At 35.6% G+C, this 24,764-nt stretch overlaps 1 protein-coding gene across 3 annotated transcripts in view; it reads left to right on the top strand.

Annotated features, from left to right (window-relative positions):
- The window catches only part of ZPLD1 (zona pellucida like domain containing 1), a 509,249-nt gene extending 491,692 nt beyond the window's left edge, over positions 1 to 17,557 (top strand). For all 3 annotated transcript variants that reach the window (XM_074332508.1, XM_074332513.1, XM_019742922.2), the window contains 6 exons: positions 600 to 697; positions 2,023 to 2,103; positions 7,657 to 7,828; positions 9,052 to 9,160; positions 14,626 to 14,655; positions 15,078 to 17,557. In XM_074332508.1, the coding sequence (XP_074188609.1) occupies positions 600 to 697; positions 2,023 to 2,103; positions 7,657 to 7,828; positions 9,052 to 9,160; positions 14,626 to 14,655; positions 15,078 to 15,253 (666 nt within the window). In that variant the 3' untranslated portion in view covers positions 15,254 to 17,557. The remainder of the gene's footprint in view (positions 1 to 599; positions 698 to 2,022; positions 2,104 to 7,656; positions 7,829 to 9,051; positions 9,161 to 14,625; positions 14,656 to 15,077) is intronic.
- Positions 17,558 to 24,764: the final 7,207 nt, after the last annotated feature.

Below are 24,764 nucleotides of genomic sequence, written 5' to 3'. Positions count from 1 at the left end.
TTCTGAGATACCCTTTTACAAGTAACCACCAAGGAATTTGGTGCAGGAATTCTATGGCATGTATTTTGGCAATTCAGAGAACATGTGGTCTCTTTTTTGGTTTTCTATTAAATTGGATAATTTCATATCGCCAGATAAGTTATTTGGGTAAGTGAGATATTATCAAGCATATAAAGACCTATAAACCCAGTGGCAAAGGGCTTAAACTAAAGCAATATAATTTAAATAAACTTTTTAAATAAATGGAATATTAGTTTAAGTAAACCTAGTATTGACAATTGAACATTAAACAAATGACATATTAACCATTGTCTGATTATTAACAATTGAGTAACATTTAAATGCACTGAACATTGATCATCATATATTGTAAACTATGGAAACAAAAAAATTTATGCATGAAAGTGAATTTGCTACTTGGATATGGTTTAAGGACAGTTCTGCCAAGGAGCTAGAGGATGAATTAGATCCCTTTTGGAGTTGGTTCAGTAGGTTTATGTTAATTTGCCCCTTTCTCTATATGACATTTTTTTTAAGTTGTAAATGTGCTGTTGTTGGGAAGGCAATAATGGATTAATTGTTTATTTTTTCCTCATTAGGATTCAACCTACAGTCAGCAGTTAATTATCCCAAGTATAGGATTACCTTTAAAAACCAAAGTATTTGCAGCTGTACAAGCCACTAATCTGGATGGCAGGTATTTTCAAACTCTTATCTTTTGTTGGTTAAAACATTTTGGCTGCCTAAACCCTCATGAATAGAAAAGTTAGCTCATTTATTCTTAATTTCAAAAACACTGTCGTCACCACACCACTTAGGCATGCTCAAAATAATAAATTACAAAGATAAAGAGGTGACACTCATTTTATGTCATTAATTGGAAAATAGCAAATCTTCCCATGGAGAAGGAGGAGTAATGACTGGAAGTGGGCCTGGGAGATATTCTGGGATACCAGAATCTTCCAGTTTTTCATCTGAAAGATGATTCATGAGACACAGTCATTTTTGTGAACATTTACGATTTGTGTACTTTTCTATCTGTATGCTACTATTAAATAAAAATTTATTAAACCAAAAAATTCTCTCTCCAGAAGGATCTGGGCCAAAATTATATAAAATTATCCCCAGAAACCTAAATCAATCAATTTTCCTATGGTATTTAGAAAATTCAGAATGATTGAAATTGAAAGGGAATTCAAAAGCTAAAGATCCAGTCCTGCTCTATAAAAAACTAACAAGTAAATGCTTTATTTGGGGTTTCTTATATATTATTATTTATATGTTGTCCTGAAGAGATTATTATACTCTAGAAATTTGGTTCTACTTTATCTTTCCATTTCTGTCTTGGTATTTCTATTCTTGGATATACGTGATTCTTTAAAATTTTATTACTAAATGCACGTTTTTATATTTTATTTTATTGGCATTCAGTTCCCACGGACTAGTGAATTTCATTACACCAGAGCTGGAATGAAATAAAGTATAAATGTAGGCACAATCTGGCCTTGTGGATGAAGGCTGTATATTTGCCTCATGACTTTCTTCTCCCTAACACAGTGTCTCTGTGGATCCCAGCCCCACCCTCCACTGATTCTGGCATAATTTAGAGTGTACAATTTATGAACCAAACTCCTTTGCTGTATGTGGTATTATAATATCCTTTGTCATCTATTAGAGACAGTTGCTTCTGTAAACAAAAGGTCATTGTTCATAGTGAATATAAAAGCTCCTACACAGCTCATGCCTTTGTTTCTGTAGGTGTTGGCTATTCAGTTGCCTTGTACACAATTTTTGTGTGTGTGGTATTAGCCTTAACCCCACTGGATATAGGGTGGCAATTTATTGCAGATTGTAAAACATCTTTGAATTTAGGAGAATGTTTTAATAAATAGGAATCCTCTGCAAATAACTAATAGAAAACTATATTTCATGGGATATTTGTCAATATTTACTTGCCTCAGATTAGTAACTAATACCCAGTAGGACACTCTGACTCTAGATTCTGCTTACCTCTTTCTTCAGATGGAATGTCTTAATGGATTATTGCTACACGACCCCGTCAGGGAACCCGAATGATGATATTCGGTATGATCTCTTCCTTAGGTAAGTGTCTAAGTATTGCATTGATAGCAAAGACCCAGTTGTAGATAATTAAAATGGAAAAATCTAAGTCAGAGAAACAAATTATAGGGCACTTTTATGGCTTTTAAATGTAAAGTTTTACATTTTGAACTTTTAGTCCTTATAAAGCTGGAAGTACAAAAGTTGAGAACAGTTTTTAACACGAAATGCTGATAAGGCTATGGTTGAATGAAAGTTGCAAGTAAGTTAGGTCCATCAAAGATGTTTTATTAATGTTTACGTCATATGGGAATATTTCACTGTCTTTGGAAAGGCATGACTAGGATATTATTGACAACACGAGGAAGGCAGTGGGAGGGTACTATTTATCCCCAGCTAGACTGTCTCATCATATGTCAAAAAAAAGAGTAAAACTAAAGTAATGGTCTAGATAATTTAGACCCCAAAATGCTTTTCTTCATTTATCAGTATTTCATATAAAATATAAAATAGCCTACCACTCCTTTTTTATCAGAGCCAATAATTTCAACTTCATTCTCCAATAGACAGTGATAGAGTGGAAGTAATCTACATTTGGGGAAAAGGGACATTGATCATAAAAGCATTCAATCATCTCAGTTCTCTTTAGCATTTTTATCTGACAGCAGAACAGACTTGAGAGTTAAGCCATGACTTCTAATCATGCTTATAAATGCAGTTGGCTCAGATCGCTGCTATTTATTGACACAGGGTGGGAGTGATATGATGGGAAACCAAAAGAATACATTTTATTGGCTAGTCAAAGTTAAGATGAGGGTCAGGGGGTATGGTCAAACTGACACTCTTATATCTTATTTCTGGAAGTGTTAATTTGGGTAACATTTTTTTGGGGGGAAAAATGTCAGTATGTATCAAAAGCCTTAAAAGATTTCATATTCTTTAATTCTATGTTTTCAAACTGGGAAACATATTCTAAAATATTTATGATTTTTCTAGTCTATCAGTGCTATTTAAAATAGTAAACCATGGGAACAAACCAGATATTTAGCACTAAGGAAATGGCTAGGTGAACTGTAGAGAACCAGTAAGTTGAGAGCTCATATAAGCACTGCAATCATATAAACTTATAAAACAGAAAAAAAATGGTTAATTCTATTTTATCCCTTCCCTTTTTGTCTTCTCGATATTCCTATCCTCGGAAATATGTAGCTCTTAAAATTTAGATGCATTAAATATGAAGTGAAAGATTCAGCATAAAAAATTGCATGTAAATTGACCTCATTTATATTATATACAATAGAAAAGACTGTAAGAAAATACATCAAAAGGTTCACAGTGATTATTTATGCATGGTGGAATTGTGGGTCATTTTGTTTTGGCATTTTTCTCATTTTCCAAAATATCTATAATGATCACAAATTGATAATCTGGAATGCGATCATTACACTTCTATCTGGTACTATGACTATGGCTTCAATCTTTTTCATTTTCTTGTTGAAAACTATAGAAGAGTGAAATGCATAACTACAAAAAGTCCCCTAAATGCCATTTTCAGTAATACTAGAAAGGAAAAAAAGCTGTAGAAATTCCAAAATACGTATTTGGTATCAATAAAACCAGTTAAGATAAAGAGAAAATGGTGCAGGGAGAGGTTTGCAGGAAGCAGTCCCAGGAGAGGTGGCGGAGAAGCAGGAAAGAAAAGTGAATGCTTTGGGGTCCCAGGGGCGTAGTTCCAAGAAACAGCCAGGAGAAATGCAGACCTAGAAGGAGAGGACATCACTGTGCGTGGAAGTTGGTAGGATCAGGGCTCAGGTCCAACAAGACACCAGGGCTGGGGAATATGGAAAATGAAGAAGTAAAGAGTGTCCAGAGCATCCAAAGTGGCAGATCTCATTAAATGCCAGCACAAGTAGCCTTCTAAAGGTGAAGGAATCACCTGGGAAGGAAGGCAAAGGCCCTACCCTTGTGGAACAGGCTCGTGAATAGACCTGAGGAATATAGGACTGATACCCTCATAAATATCTTTAAATTCAGAAAGACAGAGAAAACTCTGCTACACAATTATGCTGTATTAAAAACAACAACAAACAACAACAAAAGAAAATAAAAAAAACTTTTCTGTGATTGTAAAAGAAGAGGGAGCCCTGGAATTGAGGAAATCCTTAAGGAAGGTCATTAACATTCCACATTGCCATAAGAGTCCCCTGAAAATAGCAGGTCTGGGAAATCCAACTCTTTCAAACAGGAAAGACATTTCTGGCAGTGTTCCTATATTCTATAAGAAAAATGTGGAAAAATCACAGGAAAACAATATTTTAATGAATTAAACTCACTGGAACAATGTTCCCATGGAACAGATAAGATTTGTAATTAAGCTTTCCAACATTAATTTTATTTTGCAAATTAAAAAGTAATCATAGTTACAAACATAGACTTATAAGAAGTCGGGTAAGAAAGGATAGGTAAAAGGTAAGGCCACGAGAATGTGAAAAGGGAATTAGGAGAATTTAAGATGGATATGAAAAAACAAATGTCTTACAGAGGAAAGTCATAGTTAGAAGGTATTCAAGGGAGAATACACACAGCAGAAAGTACAGTATGGGACAGGGAAGATAAAAATAAGAAACGCAAATAAAAATAAACAAATATAAAGGAAAAGATAAAAAGGATTACTATAGAAGATAGACATAAAAGGTAGACAAAGGAAAGTCAATACATGCGCAATACGTGTATGCATAATTGGAACCCCCTAAAAGAAACAAAAATAATAGAACAAATATTTAAAAATATAATCCAGAAATACTTTTCCAAATTTAAGAAATTTATGTCAACATAGTGAAAGGATGCCTTAGATAAAATCAAAGCATTTATAAAGTGGAAACTAAGGAAGCTATAAAAAGGCATAGTCAGAAATATAATAAAAATGGGAAATTTTAATTACACTGTCTTAGGAAACTTAGTTCTGGTGGCCAACGATTAAGTAAGGATGTAGAAGATCTAAATGACACAGTAAATAAGCTATATATTGATAGCTAGCAATTTTTAACAATATCAGAAAACAGAAAGTCACCAGCACTTGGAAGATTAAAACTCTTAAATAACACTTGGAGAGAAATGGAAATATGAGTCAACATTTTGCAATAAATAAAGAACAGGTATTTTATGTGAAAAAATGTAAAATAGAGAAACTACAAGCTAATCTAATCAAGAAAAAGGAATTAAAGGACAAATCCATGAAACAACAAAAACAAAAATGAGGAGGGTATGACCCTACCAGAGATTATAGTTAATAAAAGCTCTAAAATTATTGAAGGAATGTGATACTATGCAAGACTAAACACAGACAAAAAAAGTTTAGAATAGTAAGCTGAGAAATAGATACAAAACATGGGATTTTACTATATGGTAGACAGTGATGTCAAAAATCAGTGGGAGAAACAAATATTTTAAAAATAGTGCTGGACAATGGATAACCATGAAAAAAAATACAGCATTGGATCTATATTTCACTTAACACACCATAATAAACTTTACATATATTACTAAGAACTACAGCTTTAACAATTATAGAAGAAAACATGTTAACATAAGAAAGATTTTTAAAACTTTGAAGTAAGCAAAATCTGTCTTCAGCCCAAATACTAGAAGCCTAAAATAAGATATTGAAATTTAACATACAGATAAATCTGTGAGCATGTGTGCAAGTGTGCATGTACACACACACACACACACACACACACACACACACACAGTGAGAAATGTCCAAAGCCAAACAACAAAGTAAAACAATTTATATAATAAGCAAGGAGCCCCTCTTCCTAGCACATAAAGAACTTGTAGGAAACAGAAAGAAAAGGCCAACACAACAGAAATTTGGGCAAAAGAAATAAACAGTTTTCAGGTCAAGAAACACAAATGGCTCTCATGTATATGAAAAGATACACATACTCATTTCCACTAAGAAAAATGCATACATAACTGAGGAAGTACAAAATATAGTAATATTTATGGAGGGCAACGTGGCACAATATATTAAATGATCTCACAGTTACATTGTACTAATAATCCTGCATACATTCAAAAGGATGTATTATAAGGCTATTTATTTTTTTGTAAAAAGCAAAATATTCAAAGCAATGCAAGGGTACAGAAATAGGTACTGGCTAAGTAAACTCTGGCACACATGCACGATGAAATGCTATTTAGCTGTGGAAAAAGAATGAGGAAGCTCACTGAGTGCTGATACAGAAAGATCTCTGTGATGAATTGCTAAGTTTTAAAAAGGCAAGGAACAAAATAATATAGGCTGTGCTATAGTTTGTTTAAGAAGGAGGCAACAATGAGAATATATTACTTCTGCTTCTATTTACATATATCCTGGGAGGATGCAATACAAGTTTATTCAAGTTTATACAAGCAACTTTACTCTAAATTGTCAAATTTATCTAAGCTGAAAAGTGTTAGGAACTAATTTCTATAGGGAGAGTGGATATGCATCAGGTTAAACTATTTGAAACGGGATTTATTAATTCATTCAGTAAAGATCTATTGAATGCCTGCTTTGTGCCAAGCGTTATACTGGGAATGAATGAATTCTGAATTCAATTAGCTTATTTTTAGGAGCATGAGATAGTTATAGAATAAAACAACACAAAAATGTAATGGCACAAAGGCAGACATAGACAGATGTGGATATAGAATGGTGTGGACAAGGACAAATACAGGAGGGAGACTTGTACTATATGTGAGATCAGACAGTTAAGTTTGCGAACTCCTCCTAGAAAAAGTGCACATACCTCATTGCTGAATATCACTAAGCTCACCTTTGAAGTACTCCCCTTGGGACGCTATGCACCGATGCCAGCACCTTGTCCATCCTTCAAAGCTATTTTGGAACTCTTTTTCTACAAAGGCCATCAGAGCTCTCGTCGTATTACCCTTGATGTCCTGAATGTCATCAAAATGTCTTCCTTTCAATATTTCCTTTATCATTGGGTAAAGAAAGAAGTCATTGGGGGCCAGATCAGGTGAGTAGAGAGGATGTGCTAATACAGTTCTTCGTTTACTGGCTAAAAACTCTCTCACAGACAGTGCTGTGTGAGCTGGTGCATTGTCGTGATGCAAGAGCCATGAATTGTTGGCGAAAAGTTCAGGTGGTCTAACTTTTTCATGCAGCCTTTTCAGCACTTCCAAATAGGAAACTTGGTTAACTGTTTGTCCAGTTGGTCCAAATTCATAATGAATAATCCCTCTGATACCAAAAAGGGTTAGCAACATGTTGCAACAAGTTCACGAACTTAACTGTCTGACCTCGTATACTTACACTGTTTGGATTTTTGAACCATGTGAATTTACCTCTAAAATTTGATGGTATTATTATATCCAGAAACTGATCTATTTATGTTTTATGATCTAGGTCATTCTTATCTTATCTGTTGAGTGAGCTTATTCTCTTGTTAAATGTCTCTGACATGGCATGATTTTGTTAGCTCTTAATGTAGTGGGGTACCCTTAACAGTGCAGAAATTTATTTACAAGCCCCAGTGGGCTGGTACTTTCCAGTAATTTCCTGTTTTCCCCTTCCCTAAAATGTAGCTGTGACAAGGACCCTCAGACCACCGTCATTGAAAATGGCAGAAGCCAGCAGGGCCGGTTTTCCTTTGAAGTGTTCCGATTTGTGAAACACAAGAATCAGAAAATGTCCACTGTCTTCCTGCACTGTGTTACCAAGCTTTGCAGAGCTGATGACTGTCCCTTCCTTATGCCAGTATGTTTTTTAGCAACTTTATTCTAAATAGTCAAATTTATCTAAGCTGAAAGGTTATCAAGTGTTAGGAACTAATTTCTATAGGGAGAGTGGATATGCATCAGGTTAAACTATTTGAAACAGGATTTATTAATTCAGTCAGTAAAGATCTATTGAATGCCTGCTTTGTGCCAAGCGTTATACTAGGAATGAATGAATTCTGAATTCAATAAGCTTATTTTTAGGAGCATGAGATAGTCACGGAATAAAACAACACAAAAATGTAATGGCACAAAGGCAAACATAGACAGATGTGGGCTGTAGTAAGAGGTAGTACTCATCATTGTGAGAGAGATAAAGCAGGAGACAGTGGGAGGATTGGTGGAAGAGATGAACCTTGAGCTGTGACTTTGAAGACAGATCTAGAGCATGAGAGACACTTCATGACAAAGGATGATCAAAGTCACAGACACTTAACATAGAGTAACCAGGTGACCACTAATCCTTCAGTGAGGCTATGGAACAGAGGGGAAGATGATGGGAAAAACCCAAGGAGGGGGCAGGGCTGGCACTAGAAAGAGAGACTGGGAACAGATGGCCTGGGAAGCCGTTGGATTAAAAGTTAAAAGCTATAAAAGGTGTGGATCTGAATTGCTTACAGCCATCATATAAAATATAGATCCATTTACTAGTGAATAAAAGGATTATATTTCTGACAGGCTCCCCAGAGTCACATCAGTATTAACCTGTGAAAAATGAAGGCATATTTTTAAATCTGAAATGGCTTTAGTATGTTTATAATTATGTTCAAATTCATGCATTTCTTTATAGTCATTGGTTAGTTTAGTCCTAACTACGTAGCTATATCAGGTGGGGTTAAAAGGAGAGTTCACATTACTTTGGCTCTGTGCTGACCAACATTTCAGGGAAAGATTTAGTAAAGCCTTGAGAAAAATAAAAGTGGAAAAGTTTGATAAACACAGCTCTTTTTCAGGAGAGCCACTGAGCTATGTAAATTAATGAGGCAATGCACAATTACAGCGGTAGGAAATAAGAAATGGGGCCTGAGCCAGGATAAGAAACACTGTAGCAGTTATATGCAAAGTAATTAAATAAATGCACAGAAGTAAATGAATAAAATTAAACATGTGGTATCTCTTCCAAAAGAATCTGCTTTCCAAATGGCCATAAAGAAACAATTTTGTGCCGGTGTGGATTTTCATTTGTTTTCATTAACTCCTCAGATATGCAGCCACCGAGAAAGGAGAGATGCCGGGAGTAGGACCACTTGGAGCCCCCAGAGCACTTCTGGGAACGCCATCCTCTCTGCGGGTCCCATCATCACTAGGAGCGGTAAGAGTGCCCCCCCTTCTGTGTGTAGTAATAGATAGTTCCAAAATGGCTTGTTACTTGACTTCTGAGGAGAACTCAAAGTGGTTCCTAAAGAGCACTAATTAACTGTGAGACAAGATAAACTGCTAAACAACTTTAATTTCACAGTAGTTTCCTGTTTACTCAACTTATACACGAAGGGATGTTGTCTTTACCACATTTCCATTTATACACACACACACACACACACACACACACACACACACACACACACAGTGTATCATGCTGGACTGTTTCGTTTGTCCCCTGGATCCACTCTACCTTTCTCTGCCCTGCTCTCTCTGCCCCTGAAGACTGGCCTGTGTGAAATATGTCCACCAGCTACCTTGCCATCTAGTTTCCAGTTGGGCTGGGCCAATAGGTGGCGCTGTCAGAGAATCAGGCCAGAGGACTGTGTCCATTGAGCTACTTCTCAGTTCTGGATACCCTGGCGTTATCCCGTAGCCCAGGTAACTTGATTTTTCTCTTGTGAATTCCGTTATCTTTATTAATCATCCTATTAAACTCATTAAATTGCCCAGTTTGAGTACCATTTGTTTCCTCCCAGGATCCTGAATATTACGTACTCCTATCCCGTACACTCATTCATGCTCATGAATCTAATGGACACAAATGTTTATACAGATATATTCTCATGTATACAAATATTTATGCATGCATTCTCTCTCTCTCACTCTCGCTCTCCTCTCTCTCCAAATGGATATTGCTTTACATCAGCATGAAACAAGAGACATCAGAATCAGTTGTATAAAACAGATATGTGTAATAAACAATGCAAATCAAAGTAAAACAGCAACAACAGCAACAAAACTGGGTCTATTTCTAGCTTTTGTACGAACAAGCTCTATGACTTGGGATTTCACTTCACTTCTTTGGGCAAATGCTTCTTCACTTTTAAAATAAAGGGTTTGAAAAAGTAGCCTTTAAGATTCTTTCCAACTCTATAGTTCTAAATTTATTTTTAAAAAGCAGAATTCTGATTTGGATTATATTCTAATACTTTTTCTCTACTTTTTATTAGCCATAAAGCTATTATTATGTTTCAATTAGATTATCTTTACCTTTTCTCCCATACCTCCCATCCCACAGTGAAAAGAAAGTTTTGCCTGAAATAGGTAACTAAGCAAAAAGTGGTTTGGGCCTGAAAAATCCAGACAATTGCTTTTATTATTCACTGCTCTGTGCTTTTGTAGATATAGCATAATTTAAAAACAAACTAATAGATCTTTTAAATAATGCAGAAATATATTAAATATAAAATTTCAAACTTATTTCATACTCCTTGAGGGTTTAGTATGTGTTTTGAATACTTTGAAAATAACTGGTTCATGGTTTGTAAAAGGCCTAAAGCTTACCTCTATCTAGCTCTCTGAAATAGCTTATAGAATTAAACTGCATGGAAACTCAGCTCTTGTTGCCAATAATTAGGAATGCTTTGGTGTAGGCACAGTAAGAATTATTTTTATTTCTGTGGAGCATTATCTAGAGTCAATTTGCTGTAAGAAAAGAACTTTGAAAGAGACATCTCTCTGTTTATGTAGATGACTTTTCCTCCATATTAACTTCATTTTCTCCTTCTTACTTGGACCAAATGGAATTTATTATTATTGAATTTAAATATTACACGTTTTAAATAATTTTCTAGTATAGATAATTTTTAAAAAGACCAAATTTACTAAGACCCCCAAACCTCAGTAAAGATCACCAAGTAGACGTTTCTAATTCTATCAAAGCTGACCAACTATCCAGATTTGTAGGTTTCACCCACACCATATTTAGCCACCCAAAATATCTACGTCAATACCTCAAAGAGCTATGCCTTTAATCACCATGCCACTGATGCCATGCCTGGATTTCTTCCTTTTTAATTTCAACTTGTTTTCCCCCAAAGGTGACATTTATTCCCCAGCGCTCTAGGGTTGCCTTTTAGTGGCCTCAGTCTCTCCCCGGGTAAAGTCTTGAAAAGAGCATGTTCAAACATTCCAGACCCCTTTCATTCTTCTCTCACTCTCTGTGGATTTATTTTTCATAATTTTGATAAATAGCAATAGGGTGTTCCTCTTGGTGATCATGGTGGCCTCACTGTGTAAAGGACCATATATAACAATGTTTATACTATCATACTGTGCTATCCATGCAAAAAATATATTTTAAATTCCACATAAACACAGAACTCAGAAATCAAGCCATATCCATCCAAAGGCAAATCTAATATAAACTTAATGTCCTGCGTAATGACCAAGGCTACCTTCTTTCCTTAGTTTCACTTTATTTTTACCTTAGGTCAGCTAGAATTTATCTTTCCAGGTCCTGTGGCCAATTTTATATAGAAAAGTCTAATTTCAGGCTTGATTTGCTTTCTTCAAAGCTCTCTGATACTTGAAATTTTTGCTCTGTTTACTCATTGAACCTCTTCTTTCCTGTAGACATCTGACTTAGGTCAAGTTTAATAAGTTGTTAAACCTCAGAACTTCTGCTTTGTTTTGTGTTTTAATGAAATCGAACCCATTTTGGTTGGTTTCACCCAACATTGCTAAACAATTTTGTTAATTGATTTAGGAAAATATTCACATCCTCAAAATTCAAAATCCACAAAATTCCTGAGCTGTTCTTCTTTTAAGCTCCCAAATGCTAAAGTGGTTTGGTAGGAAAATGCTTGTCATGGATACAGTTCTAGAAATTCAAATACAATCATTGAAAAACAATGGTACCTAACCATTTGTTTACATACATTCAGATGGAGAAGTCCAAGCCAAATTAGTATCACCGAGTTTCATGGATAGTTAATGATTCATTCGAGCATATTTATTTAGCCCCTACATGGGACAGACACCCTGGTAGGAACTTGGAGTACAGTAGAGAATAGGCCAGTCTTTGCCCACAGGGATCTCAGAGTTCAAAGGTAGAGATAGACTATTAATGGACATAACAAGGTAGAAAGGAAAAAGTTTGGAGGTTCTGAACGGGAAATATGTGGTCCATTTTACCACATAGGTAATTGAAGATTAAATAAAATAGTTTGCTTATACTAAGAAAGGAAAATAAATCATTCTTCATATATCTTTGTACTGATGTTCATTTTTTCCATTTATTTCAACTACATATATAAGAGAAAAAACAGAGAATGACAACTTATCTGCTACTGCTGGCTTTCTAACAGCTGTGGTATTGCTGTTACCCCTTTTCTCTCTATAGGTCCTCAGCTAACTTTATGTTTTTTGAAGAGCCCACCAAGTTTAGTATTGCAACCTCTTCTAATTCCAGAAGGTGTCTTCTGACATATATGTGTATGTTAAGACCAAGTGGATGGGAGAGAAAAACAGAAGAGTGTGGTGACTAAAAGCTCCTGGAAAATGTCTACCTTCCCTTTCTGGGTTAGACAGTGCTTTGATTTTTAAAAAGAAATTTTATTTTTTATTTTTGATTGCAGTGGTACTAAAATTGCAGGATGCAGAAATAGCAGCCAGATAAAGTTATTCTCTCTACCTCTGTCCACTATCAAATGCAATTCCAAACAATATTCAAATATCACATGCTTTGATTTTAGCCATCTGTCAAAGGTAGGGTGCTTTCGCTTTTTCAGAGTCCTGGAACTTGGAGCTGGAATGGGTCATTTGGCATTTTGTCCTCATGCAGGGATTTTGTTCAGAGCCAAGTCCTCATGGGTGACACCTGGGATATTTTTCTTACAAAAGTGTTGGTGATAATGTGGAACAGGAGGGGGTATTCTGACTTCTTTCATTCACCTCAGGATGCAGAAAATAGTGGGGGCTTCCTGTCAAAGCACATTTGCCTAATTTGGGACAAATAGGACAAACATGTTTTCTATTCCTTAATAGAACCGTTTTTTTTTTTTTTTGTTTTGTTTTTTTAAAGCAAATGGTGTGATTTCTAAATAAATTATAATTGTTGAAAAGGAATTTTAGAGCATTTTATATTCTTTCCAAGTTTCAGTGAGGCAGTTTGTCTTGGGAAAGAGATACATGGATCTTTTGGATGAATTAATCACAGATCATTCATTTATCCCATTTATTTCCATGAGAAGAAAGTGTCTATAAAATGATGTTGGTTGGAGGTTATGATTTTCCTAAGGGTACCCTATAAGGAAAATTGGTGCTGTTTTTGTTTTTGTCCTACAGCAGTGCACTGCACCATTCTAGAGAATTCTGTCAATGTGTGCTCTGTTAATTTTGGGCATTATCCTGTAGGGATCAAAGAGCAGTAGCATCATTTCTGCCAAGATTCATGTCTGAAAAGAAATGGCGTTAGATGTTTTATAAATATCTCATCAGGTTCTCCCATCAGTGATTTTAAATACTAATACTGGAGTTTTGTAGCTTGAGATATTTCATCTCATAGACTAAAAATAATTTCCATACTTAGCTAGTTTATATTATTTTAGAAAAAGCATCCTGAAACTGAGCTTTTATTTAAACATATGTTTACTTTATCATGGAGGCTGTGACAGATGAAAGTTTCTTCATCTGTAAAATGGGGTTAGTAATCATATATAAACCATACGACTATTATGAGGTTTAAATGCGATAACATATGGAACAGCACTTTGTAGCCCATATGGCACTGCACACATATTAATTGTAATAATATTTATACTCCAAAATCAGTCAACTGCACACATATTATGTTTCAAATAACAAACCCTCAGACACATACACACCCAGATATTTAAATATAAATATGAAATCCACTCACTGTAAAGCTCAAGGGTTAATTGCTATATGACTACAAAATGGGTAACAAAAATTGGGAAGCCTAGTAAAAGTGTTCATTGCATCTATTATTACATTTTCTAGGGAAAAGTGAAAAATCAACAATTTCAATCTTTTACTTCACAAACGCAAATAAAACTACAACTCAGGCTCAGACGTCCTGTTTTCCTTTCATTTAGTTATTCGTGTGAATTTATCTTCTTGGAACTTAAAATGATGTTTTTGCAGATTATGTTCCACAAATTGGCAACTCTTAAAATAGAACAGCACTAAATAATGAATATTTCTCTATAATAGAATAAAAAATGGCATGCTATAGGGCTATAAAAAATGTAATAGCTGTTAACAATTACTGCCCCCACTAACATGATTGAAAAGATAATGATGAAGCAAAGTTGGCAGGAAAGAATATAGCACAATATATATTGCGATTATATTTGTATGCCCAGGGCAGCGGCAGGGTGTGGGCTTGGGAAACAGACAGATGATGAAATCTTGGCCATGTGGAATAGAGAATGGGAAAACAGAATGGTTTAAAAGCATTTTTATTATTGCCTTCCCCATGGGGCTTGTGGGTGAACGTGAGGGAACATATCTGTAAAAAGTAATTATAGAATTATTATAAATATAATAAATATATAGAATATAATAAATATTGTGGAGACACATGTTGTTTTTCTTTTTTTTCCCCTTTAGATGAGACTCCAACCAACAATTCACAGCTTGGTAAGATAATTAACAGATATTGAAAATTAAAGTATTTAAAAAAAATTCAGGTATTTTTGATGATTAGTTACAAAACTGTAATCAACTAAATATAATGACATCTGCTTTTATAAGTTTGTTATATTTTAAATAATAGTTCACTGAGGATTTTTGAACTCATATGTGACCTGTTGGTCAATTTTTATAGCATTTTATAGATGGCTTTTTCTCTTTTTTTGGTTGCCCAGGGAATACCAAGCCTCTAAACCATATTATCCTTTGGTTATTGGATTGAATTACAGTCAAACAGATTGTTTCATGATCCAGTGTCATGATGTTATTCTACAAGATAGTGATGACATGTTTTGCAGATATAAAAATGGGATAAGGTGAGATGAATCTGATATTGGACCATTCCACTGTGTGTGTTTTATTACTTGCAGGTTCTCCAAACCAACCTCCTTTCCAGCTGAATGCCGTCACCGGCGCACTGATATCAGGAACGGTCATTCTGGGAGTCATGAGCTTTTCCCTTCTCCTGTGCTCACTGGCCCTTCTACACAGGAAGGCACCCACCAGTTTGGTGTTGAATGGTGTAAGAAACCCAGTCTTTGACTGACTGTAACAGGTTCTGCTCTGGGGAGAAGGCTCACTGACTATAACATGTGTGACTGCAGTCAGTGTTCCATTTGAATTGAATGCCAACCAGCATTTGATATTTGTAGGTTTGGTAGATTTCACAATGTAGCTCATGATGACAGTGAGAGACTTTTGATAATATTGCTCTTGTCACTTACGTCAGCCATATTTGTATGGCTCTAATGGTTATATTGGCGATAAGCAAACAATATTCAGGACTTAGGTCTTACAGAATCAGTCATATTTTATTTTATTTCAATTTTCTTTTGAGTATTGGTTATAGAGATAAAAGAAAGGCATAGAGAAAAATTAAATTTGTTACATTTCTCCCCTTAGCATTAAAACCCAAGGCTATGACATTTAGATTTGCATATGTGGTCCTAAAATGAAAGTAGTTTTTTTTTGTTTTGTTTTTTCTCTCTAGATAAGTCCAATTTGGGGATATGTTTTAATTGGACTGGCCAATTTGGACATCTGAGATTTAACTACTAATTCTATGACTTCCTGTGTTTTGGGCTGATTTCTATGTCTGACGACATTCATGTTTTAGAAAAACTTTTGGGAAATGTACCTTAATGTGGAGCATCCGTTTGTGTAGCAAACAGTAAAAATATATCTGGGAAAGATACTAAGTGACCCTCGATCATTATTCATTTGGCTGTGATCAGTTTCTCTTTTCAGTTCAAGTGAGAACATCAGCAGGTGTTGTTGACTCTTCTCCCAGGTAAACAGCTCAGCTATGACAGCAGCTGTGCTTCCAACAGTGAGGCAACTGCAAAGATTATTCTCAATTCCAGAACTATGATGTGGGAAAGCAAACCACAGTTGTGGGAAGTGGACATTGTCCCCAAATATAAGCATTGTGTTCTTCTGTGGGTTTTTAACAACCTAGGTTCCTATCTTTTTCTCGAACGAAGAGAAGACAAGTCAGGGGTGTTTTACAGAACTTTGTTGGAGTTTCCATGAAAATAAGTTCCTTTTCCTACAAATTTCTGATGCCGGCAAAACAAATAGTCTAGAGGAGGCTTTCTTTTTAAGGTGTCTTCTTGAAGGTGTTATAATTGCCATAGAAGAAACAGTATTTTCCTCTAATAATAGGCTGCAAGAAGTGTTTGATCCTTTATCAGTTTTGCAAAAAGGTTTTAAAAAGCCACATTTTATGCAGCCTCTGTTAGTACAAAAATAAATAAAGAAATAAATCAACCTTCCCTTTGTTCAAGCTATTCACACAATCAAACAAATAAAACAATTCAATGACAAATAGCAAAACCTGGAAGTGATGTGCTAACTATAAAAACTGCTGTAGAAACTAATTTCTATTCAACATTTGTGACCAATTATTCAGTACTTAATTTGCTATATTACATGGAAATCACTATGCAATTTTAGATTGTTTCAAATGAAGTGTGACACTGACGTTAATAATTAAGCCAATCATCATATCAAAAAGCACCTTTTCTCCAATTTGTCTGAATAGTTCGCAAGAGAGCATTTGTTACAATAATTAGCTATGTAATTGCCTCAACTTTCTCTTTCAAGGTGTATACACAGTCAGAGTGACATGGAATCAGGAAAATGATTGGATAATTTCTTCAATATAAAGGAAGCTACCACGTAAAAAGCAAATCTCCTCTTCTCTGTGTTACCTCAAAATAACTTTGACATGACCATTCTGAACTTTATCTGCGTTAACAAATGTATTTTCTAATTTAAAGGGGAAAATCCTACAAAAAGAAAAATATGGACCATACTACTTATGTGACCCTAAGCATCTGTGGATAGTATTGAAATATTCTGGAAAATCTATTTCAGATACTCACTTTAAGTGAATTGCCATCGATCCAAGGATTGAATCCTATGAATAGGACATTATGTCATTGAAGCTGGTTTATCAGTTTGATTTTTGGGATGGCTACTGTTTCAGTTGTTGACCTTTTAAATTATATCTACCATTTTCTAAAACTGAATAACGGACATATCATTTTATAAGCAGCTAAATCTCATATTATTTTTTGCCATTCTTTCATCATAAATGGGAGAATTAGAGCTATAAGGAGACAAACCAGATTTGTTTTACATAGTTTTGTTTTTATAAACCTGCTGTTATATGTAGTATTTAGTTATATTGAATATTCTGGTTACTATAGTGTGAAACCTTACAATATGTGTGCAAATGTTTTTTCAGTTTTAATACCTCAGACTTTTTGTTTTTCTTTTTGCACTTCAGGGGTAAGGTCTGATGGCATGTAAAAGATGATTGTTTAATAAAATAATTGTAAATGGATATCGTTAAAATAGTGACTTTTTAAAAAAGTATTTCTCCTTCTTACTCTCAGCATTCCACTTCTATGTTCACAAACACTAAGAAAGATTAAATTTAAAATAAGCTTCCTAATGCAATAAGGAAGGTCAGTGACCTCTGAAACTAGATGAAGCTCATCTTCTCCATACTAAGCTTCCTGGTTATGTCCCTGTATTGGGAAACATATCCATGAGACCAGCTCAGGGTAAAGAAAAACCAGTACACTTTGCCTTGAGTTTCCGCTCTGACTAAAACAGCCTACAATTTTTAAAACATTAAGGGGAAAGTAAAAACTGGAGAGATAGGGCGTCAGCTTCTGCCCAGTGTTGCATAGTCTTTCATGACGGTTCCATCGGGGTCTCGTTGTCATCCCTTGTTTTGGAATAAGACATAGAATTGAGGAGAAAACCTTTTCCTGACTCAGGGAGAATCCAGTCTTACCAAAGTACTACTCTGGGTCCTCAAGAATCGGCAATTATAATAGCTTTGGGAGCATTATAGACACGATTGTTCGTGAAAGGGCATTGTCAGCTGTAGAAGATATAAGGCAGTAGACTTCTAGAAGTAAGACATAAGCAGGGGAAGAAGTCCATGGGTGACACTTGTTTGTGGACACATATGAGGCATATTTAGAGAGATTCCCAGAGCACTTGGCAGGAGAGAATTATAACAAGATGGAGAACTTTCTATCATGATGGTGGGGGCTGTTAGGCCAGCACACATTTGCTTTCATTCCATATTTATAAGAAAAAAAGCAAGCTGATCATAGATCAATTGCTTTTGAGAATGATATTCCTCAATTACTTGCAAATGGGGAGACATTTCATGTAAAACAATCCAAATTTGTAATTAGAAAAAATATAATTGGGTAGTAAACAAAACAAATCCTAGAGTGAGCTAGTGTATTAGTCAGGATTTTTTAGAGGAAAAAAACTAATAGGATGTATATAAAGAGACTTAGTTTCAGGAATGGCTTACATGATTGCAGAGGCTGGCAAGCTTCATGTTGTGCAGCCAGCAAGACCAGGAGAGCTGGGGGTGTAGTTCCAGTGAGAAAGCCAGCAGGCTCAAAACCCCAAAAGAGCCATTGTTTCCATTGGATTCTAAAGGCAGAAATAAACCAGTGTCCCAGCTTAAAAGGGTCAGGCAGGAGGAATTCCTTCTCAGTCATGGAAAGGTCAGCCTTTTGGTTCTATTAAATGGGGTCCACTCACATTAGGGAGAGCAATCTGCTTTGCTCATTTATTCAAATGTTAGTTTCATTCAGCAAAAACCTATAGGCACACCCAGAATAAGGTTTGACCAAATGTCTGGGCACCCAACCCATGGCCTGGTCAAATTTACATAAAATGAACGATCACAGCTGATAAACTTGTAAACATTACCACCAACATATACCACACGGTTGAAAACCAAGTCCTAATCAATCCAATGACAATTAGGGAATGAGTAAGTAAAAGTGTTGCAAAATTTGACAGTCTACAATTGAAAGGATTTTGAAATATCTAATGTCTGCAGGTAGGGGCTTATGAACAGAGGGTCCTCTTTTATTAGCTAGCAATATAGATCTAATAGAGAAAAGACAGGGCCATATGGGTGAGGGTGCAGTGATGAGCTCCAAACTCATGCCAAATTATCACACATCATCAGGAGAAGGAGGCCTGACATCGAAGTACTGACGGCCCCACATCCTGAACGGTTGTCACTGGAGCAGAGTGAGTGATGAAATCGGCAGTGACAACAGGGCAGAAGCAGTAAAGAACATAAAAGAGCTGAGCTGAAATCATAGAGGGCAAATGCAAAAAGGGAAGTGATGGACACCAGGAGGAGAGGTACCTTCTTAGTGGGAACAAGTTCACTGGTAGGAGACGAAAGCAGAATCAGTGGTCGCTGTTGCCCATATTTCTCATGATGGTGGCCTGTCTCCTCCAGAGGCTCAAAGGGGAATGTAAACTGGATAAACATAAGTTATATTTTCATGTTGGTGAGAATATCTTGCCTGATAAATTATTGGTAAATAGCATCAATCTCTGCAAATTTGAATAATGTGGGAGAAATAAAATAGCCTTGATTAATGCCCCTTCTTACTGAGAGAGCAAGGAGAGAATTGGTTTGGGAGCCTTCTACTCACGAGTACTAGACATAATATTGGGAAATCTCTGCTCAGTAAACTTCATTTATGAAATGCTTTGTATTCTTGGCAAAGTGAAATTGAGAGCTCAGATTGTTATCTGAATCGTTCAAATCTCCAATTACTTTTCACCTCAAGTATCTGGATATTTTGTTTTACTTAAATTACCAACATAATTACCTCTATTTTCCCTTTCATTTTCTGTATTGAAAAGAGAAGTGCCATCATTATATGGCGGTTTAGTCAAAGGCAATGTGGCCCAGATTTTGAGGTTAGTTTTCATCAGGAGCATAGCTGTATTAGTATTGCTCAAAGTGGGATAGCAATCCTGCGGGTTTGACTAACCCACTAGCACTGTAAGAGCCTGACAGATTTGTGGTTTGACAATTTCATACAACTCTACCTCAAAGTTATACAGGTCGGGAAGCTATTTCTCCTCTTACATATAGTTTGTAACCTTTTTTACCTCCTGTAGTGAACAATAGACTAAAATGAAAAATTACCCTAGAGGAAATCGAGTACTTTTAAGAAATTATTTACTAGTTGAAATTGGGAACTGATTTGTCCTTTAAGCACTATTGTTTTGCTAACATATATTTTGTTGTTGAGAAATTAAATGGCAGAGAATGATGCAGAGTGCTCACTGAGAAATTAAACCCAATAATCTTCCTTAAATCCTATAGAGAGATAAATCATGAGGTTTGTTTGTTTGTTTGTTTGTTTGTTTTCACATCACCCTCACTCTCAAAATACAAATTCAACAAAGGTGATTCACTATCTCTCATTAAAAGATTTATTAAAACTTTAATTCTTTCTTTCCAGTTTGTCAATAGATATATAATGAGAATTTCTCTTATTTCACACTCCACCATCCCTCGTCTATAGGCCTTCTCCTATGTTCCAAACTGGAGAAAGGTCCACAAATCAAAGCAAATGGCATATACCATCAATAATTTAAAGAAGTTTCCTGGAGGCTGCCACAGGACACTTACCTTCACACGTCCCTGGAAAAAACTTAGTCACACAACCATCACAGATGTCTGGGAAATATTGTCTTTACTGTGGATATCCTTGTGGCCAGCTATCACCAGAGGATTTGACTTACACCCAAGTTACTCAAGTAGCGCAATTTACTCATAGCTTTAAAATGTTAGATACATTGATTTATGTATAAGGATGTTTACCACTGTATTATTTTCTAATAAAAAAGAGATATCACTTAAATGTCCCCAAATGCATAATTCTTAGATATATTACGGTATTTTTCTGTGATATAATAATACATAGACACTGAAAATCAGTTATAAAAAAAACCTTTACCAAGTGAGAAAATACATAGGCTATAATATAAAAGAAAAAAGCATAACTGTATATATAATATGAGTTCAAACAGAAAAAGACAATAGGGAAACTGAGAGAAATGATATCTATATTCAGTAAGGAAAAATAATTGGTTTTAATAGTAGTGTTTCAATACTACTGACTAGCATGTTTCCTTTTCTTTTCTTTTTTCTTTTTTTTTTTGAGAAAATATCCAGATAATTTAAACTAGAAAGCAGTATTAGTTGTCTGGTAATTCAGAAGTTGAGGAAAGTATTTATTCTATATTATTGAGATAATTGTATCAATCCTCAACTTTATGTAATTTCATCTACTGAAAAAGTTTCTTTGTACCTAATCTAATAAGCATATACACGAAGTAAACATAAAATCCAAACCTTTCTGAGAGATAGTGAAAATGCAACTGCTTTGTTTATTCCTAAACAATTCTAACATTTTACTTCACATGCAAATAGTTTGCAATGCCCTTCAGATTATACAGTGGCAGAGTTTTGAGAACTCTGACTTCTACTGGCGGCAATGAATGAGCTATCTGACACTGTTTTTCATTTGTGCATTTGTTATGGTCACGTAGCCAGACTGACACTGAAAACGAGTTTGTGCTCTGGGAAATGGTTAGAAAGCATCATCATCTTCATTACGTCAACAATGAAAATTATGTTTGTCCATGCTCTCTGGAGTTGGTGGCTGGAGCATTTGAAAACAATATCCAGGCATTTTTCTTCTCACCCTGAGGAAAAAAAAAAATCTATGTGAGGATTATTTTTTTATTTTACAAATAGTCTGTTTTTTCCTCACCCTTTAGAGCTGAGAAACGCTGCATGTAATGAATGCTATTTGTACATAAAGGCAATTTCCAGAATGAGTATAACATCACTGCCTGTCGAGTCTTGAGAGAAATGGAATGTAAAGAAGATATAGAAATTCTCCAGATTACCCATATTTTGAAGTAAACAATATCTTTTCTGTGCATTTTCATGTTACGCCTTCTCCTGTCAGAACAGTGATAATTGCTTTGTTGGCTCTTCATATTCCCACCATTACCTATTAAGTATTCCTTATAAGAGGTGGCCAGTACTCCATTGTAAATCAAACTACAAGGTATGAGTTCCTGCAGGTCTGAGGAAAAAGGCTTCAGCAGCTTTTTTCCATTAACTCATTAACTTTTTGAGTTAAAATTTTCCTCTAAAATGGATCTTTCCTCAAAATGGCAGCCAGTGAAAGTAACTTTACACATACCCAGAAGGTTTGAAATAATGCCTCGAAAGTGTGTGGTTTTTCCTAAATTGTCAAGTGGATAGTTCAAAAGGGATCACATTTTGCCCCTGAAAAATGTTCTTAAAATCAACATTTTTCTTTCTTCAATGGGATTAAAAGAATAACAGAGCCAAGGATACCATATCAATTGTGTATCTTTTGCACTTCAGTTTAAAGTACTTTCCCCAGTTATCTAAGCCCTGAGCTAACTCTAAATGGAAGACAAGAAGCAAAGAATAATGTGCTGTTTTAAATGTAGATGGAAAATAAGATGTTGAGACTAAATTTTAGAAAACTATATCAAGATATACTCATTCTACTTTCACATTTAAATAATGTTCACATTAAATAATTGTTCCAAAGGAACTGTCAAAATGAAACAGTCAGTCATAGCTTTCCCCAGCTGAGTTCTGACAACTATACAAATGTAAGGCTTTACAATGAAGCTATGAGAATTATTTTCTAAAAAACCATTTGCAAAACATGAGCAAAACCTTATTTCTATCTGATTATTGGCAGAAAAATGAACAAGTCCCACATTGTTGACTAACTTTCTATACAACATTGATTATGCAGGGCTACCCCAAGGACTGTAAACCATGCAGGACAAAATTGAGTTCTGAGGACCTATGCAGGATCACAAAGGTATAGTATAGGCATGATTGTTCTTAACATTTATCTTACTTTTCATCTACATCTGTGCTCATGGGAAATGTGGAACTCACCATGAAATGCATAAACTCTGCAAATCAGTGCTTAGAGCTAGCTTCCTGGGGCCTTACTAGAAGTCAAAGAATTTAGCACTTTGCTTGTAAAGCCGGTTGCTCATTCCTGAGAGCTGGTATCATGTTAGAGCCAACACTGGTCTGGAGTAAAGAGAAAGGAATCAAAATCTTGCAATAATCTTAGAACCATAATCGTCAAAGTATGGTCCCCTGACCAGCACCACTAGTCTTATGTGGGATTTTGTCAGAAAGGCAATTTCTCAAACCCAGTCCACACCAACTCGATCAGAAACTCTGAGGTGGAGCCCCATATTTTCTTTCTAGCAAGCTCTCTGGTTGATTCTGCTGCATGTTAAAGTTTGAGAACTACTGCTCTGGAATAAGACCGAAAAAATCTTATTCCAGAAAGCTGAAAAGAGAACATGGTGGATATATGGCATCATCTATATATCCCCAAATAGGAAGAAAGAGCCACTATCTAGTGTATGAAACTGGACGTGCACTTTCATCATGAAATCAATCTGTTTTAATCTGATTGATTATACTTTCACTTATTGATCACCAGAGCTGATTCGGCTGACCTGACTGGGCAGGTGTGTACTTTCTCCTTTATTTATTCTCTGCAGGCAGTCATTTATATGCTTAAAGGGAATGAACTTATCAAATAGAGAAAGACCATTCTTTGGTCAAGACATACACATGCCAGATTTCCTCTGCGGTTCTGTACCACATTCCTTAGGGACAAAGACCTGCTCCTGCACATGGAAAAGTTCTATTGTCTAGATCGTATAGATTTGGTCTCCAGCAATATTGTATAATAGAAAAAAAACATGTGCTTGGGAATCAGACAGACCTGATTTGAATCACAATTCTGTTATTTGTTAGCTGCATGACCTGGGGGAAGTCGTTTAGCTTCTTTAAATTTCAGTTTACGTATGAAGTGAAGACTCATTCCAACTTTTCAGGTTCATTTGAGGACTAGGGGCAATCTGTGTAAAGGCCTGGCCCTCAGAAGCCATTAGATCTTCCACCTTGTCTGATTTCCCTTTACTATTGTACCTGCTTCTTGCCATTATTATGACTTCTGGCTTCTTAATTTGTTTCTAGATAGGTTGGTGAGAGGTTAAGAGCATGGGCTGCACTGTCAGCCTATCTGGGTTGGAATCCCAGCTCTGAAATGCATCCTATGGTTTCTTCATGTGTACAGTGTGAAAAGGAATACAACCTACCTTTACATGTTGTTCTAAGAAGTAAATGAGTATAATGTACTTATCCAGTGACTGACATACAGTAAGCATGTAATTACTGTTAGCTATTAGTATTATCCTCATTCCTCAACTCTGTTGTGACTTCACTTTTCTTGCTTGTGTCTTACACATAGCACTTTGGTGGGGGAAAAAAAAATCTGTTCATTCAGCAAGTACTTTTGAGGATCTACTACGTGAAAGGATCTGAGCATGGAGAGATCCCTGCTTGAAGTTTCTGAGGCACACATTGGTGTTGACCACTTACTACTTCTCCAACATTCCTAATCTCTAAAATGAGTATAATAATTCCCTCTGTATCTATGTTAGAGTGTTTTTAAATAAAATGAAGTAATAAATGTGATTCCAAAAACTGAAATGAAAAGCTTCAAGGCCATGCACATATAATCAAACCATAAACACCTCCCCAGGTAGCATACCCTCAAAGTAGAGGAGTACAGCTACTGCTCCTCCTTTGCAAACACATCCCC

The sequence above is a fragment of the Rhinolophus sinicus genome, linkage group LG01 (assembly GCF_036562045.2).
Source record: "Rhinolophus sinicus isolate RSC01 linkage group LG01, ASM3656204v1, whole genome shotgun sequence".
Classification (NCBI taxonomy): Eukaryota; Metazoa; Chordata; class Mammalia; order Chiroptera; family Rhinolophidae; genus Rhinolophus; species Rhinolophus sinicus.
Note: the sequence above shows the minus strand (reverse complement) of the source record. Positions and strands in the feature narration are given on the sequence as shown.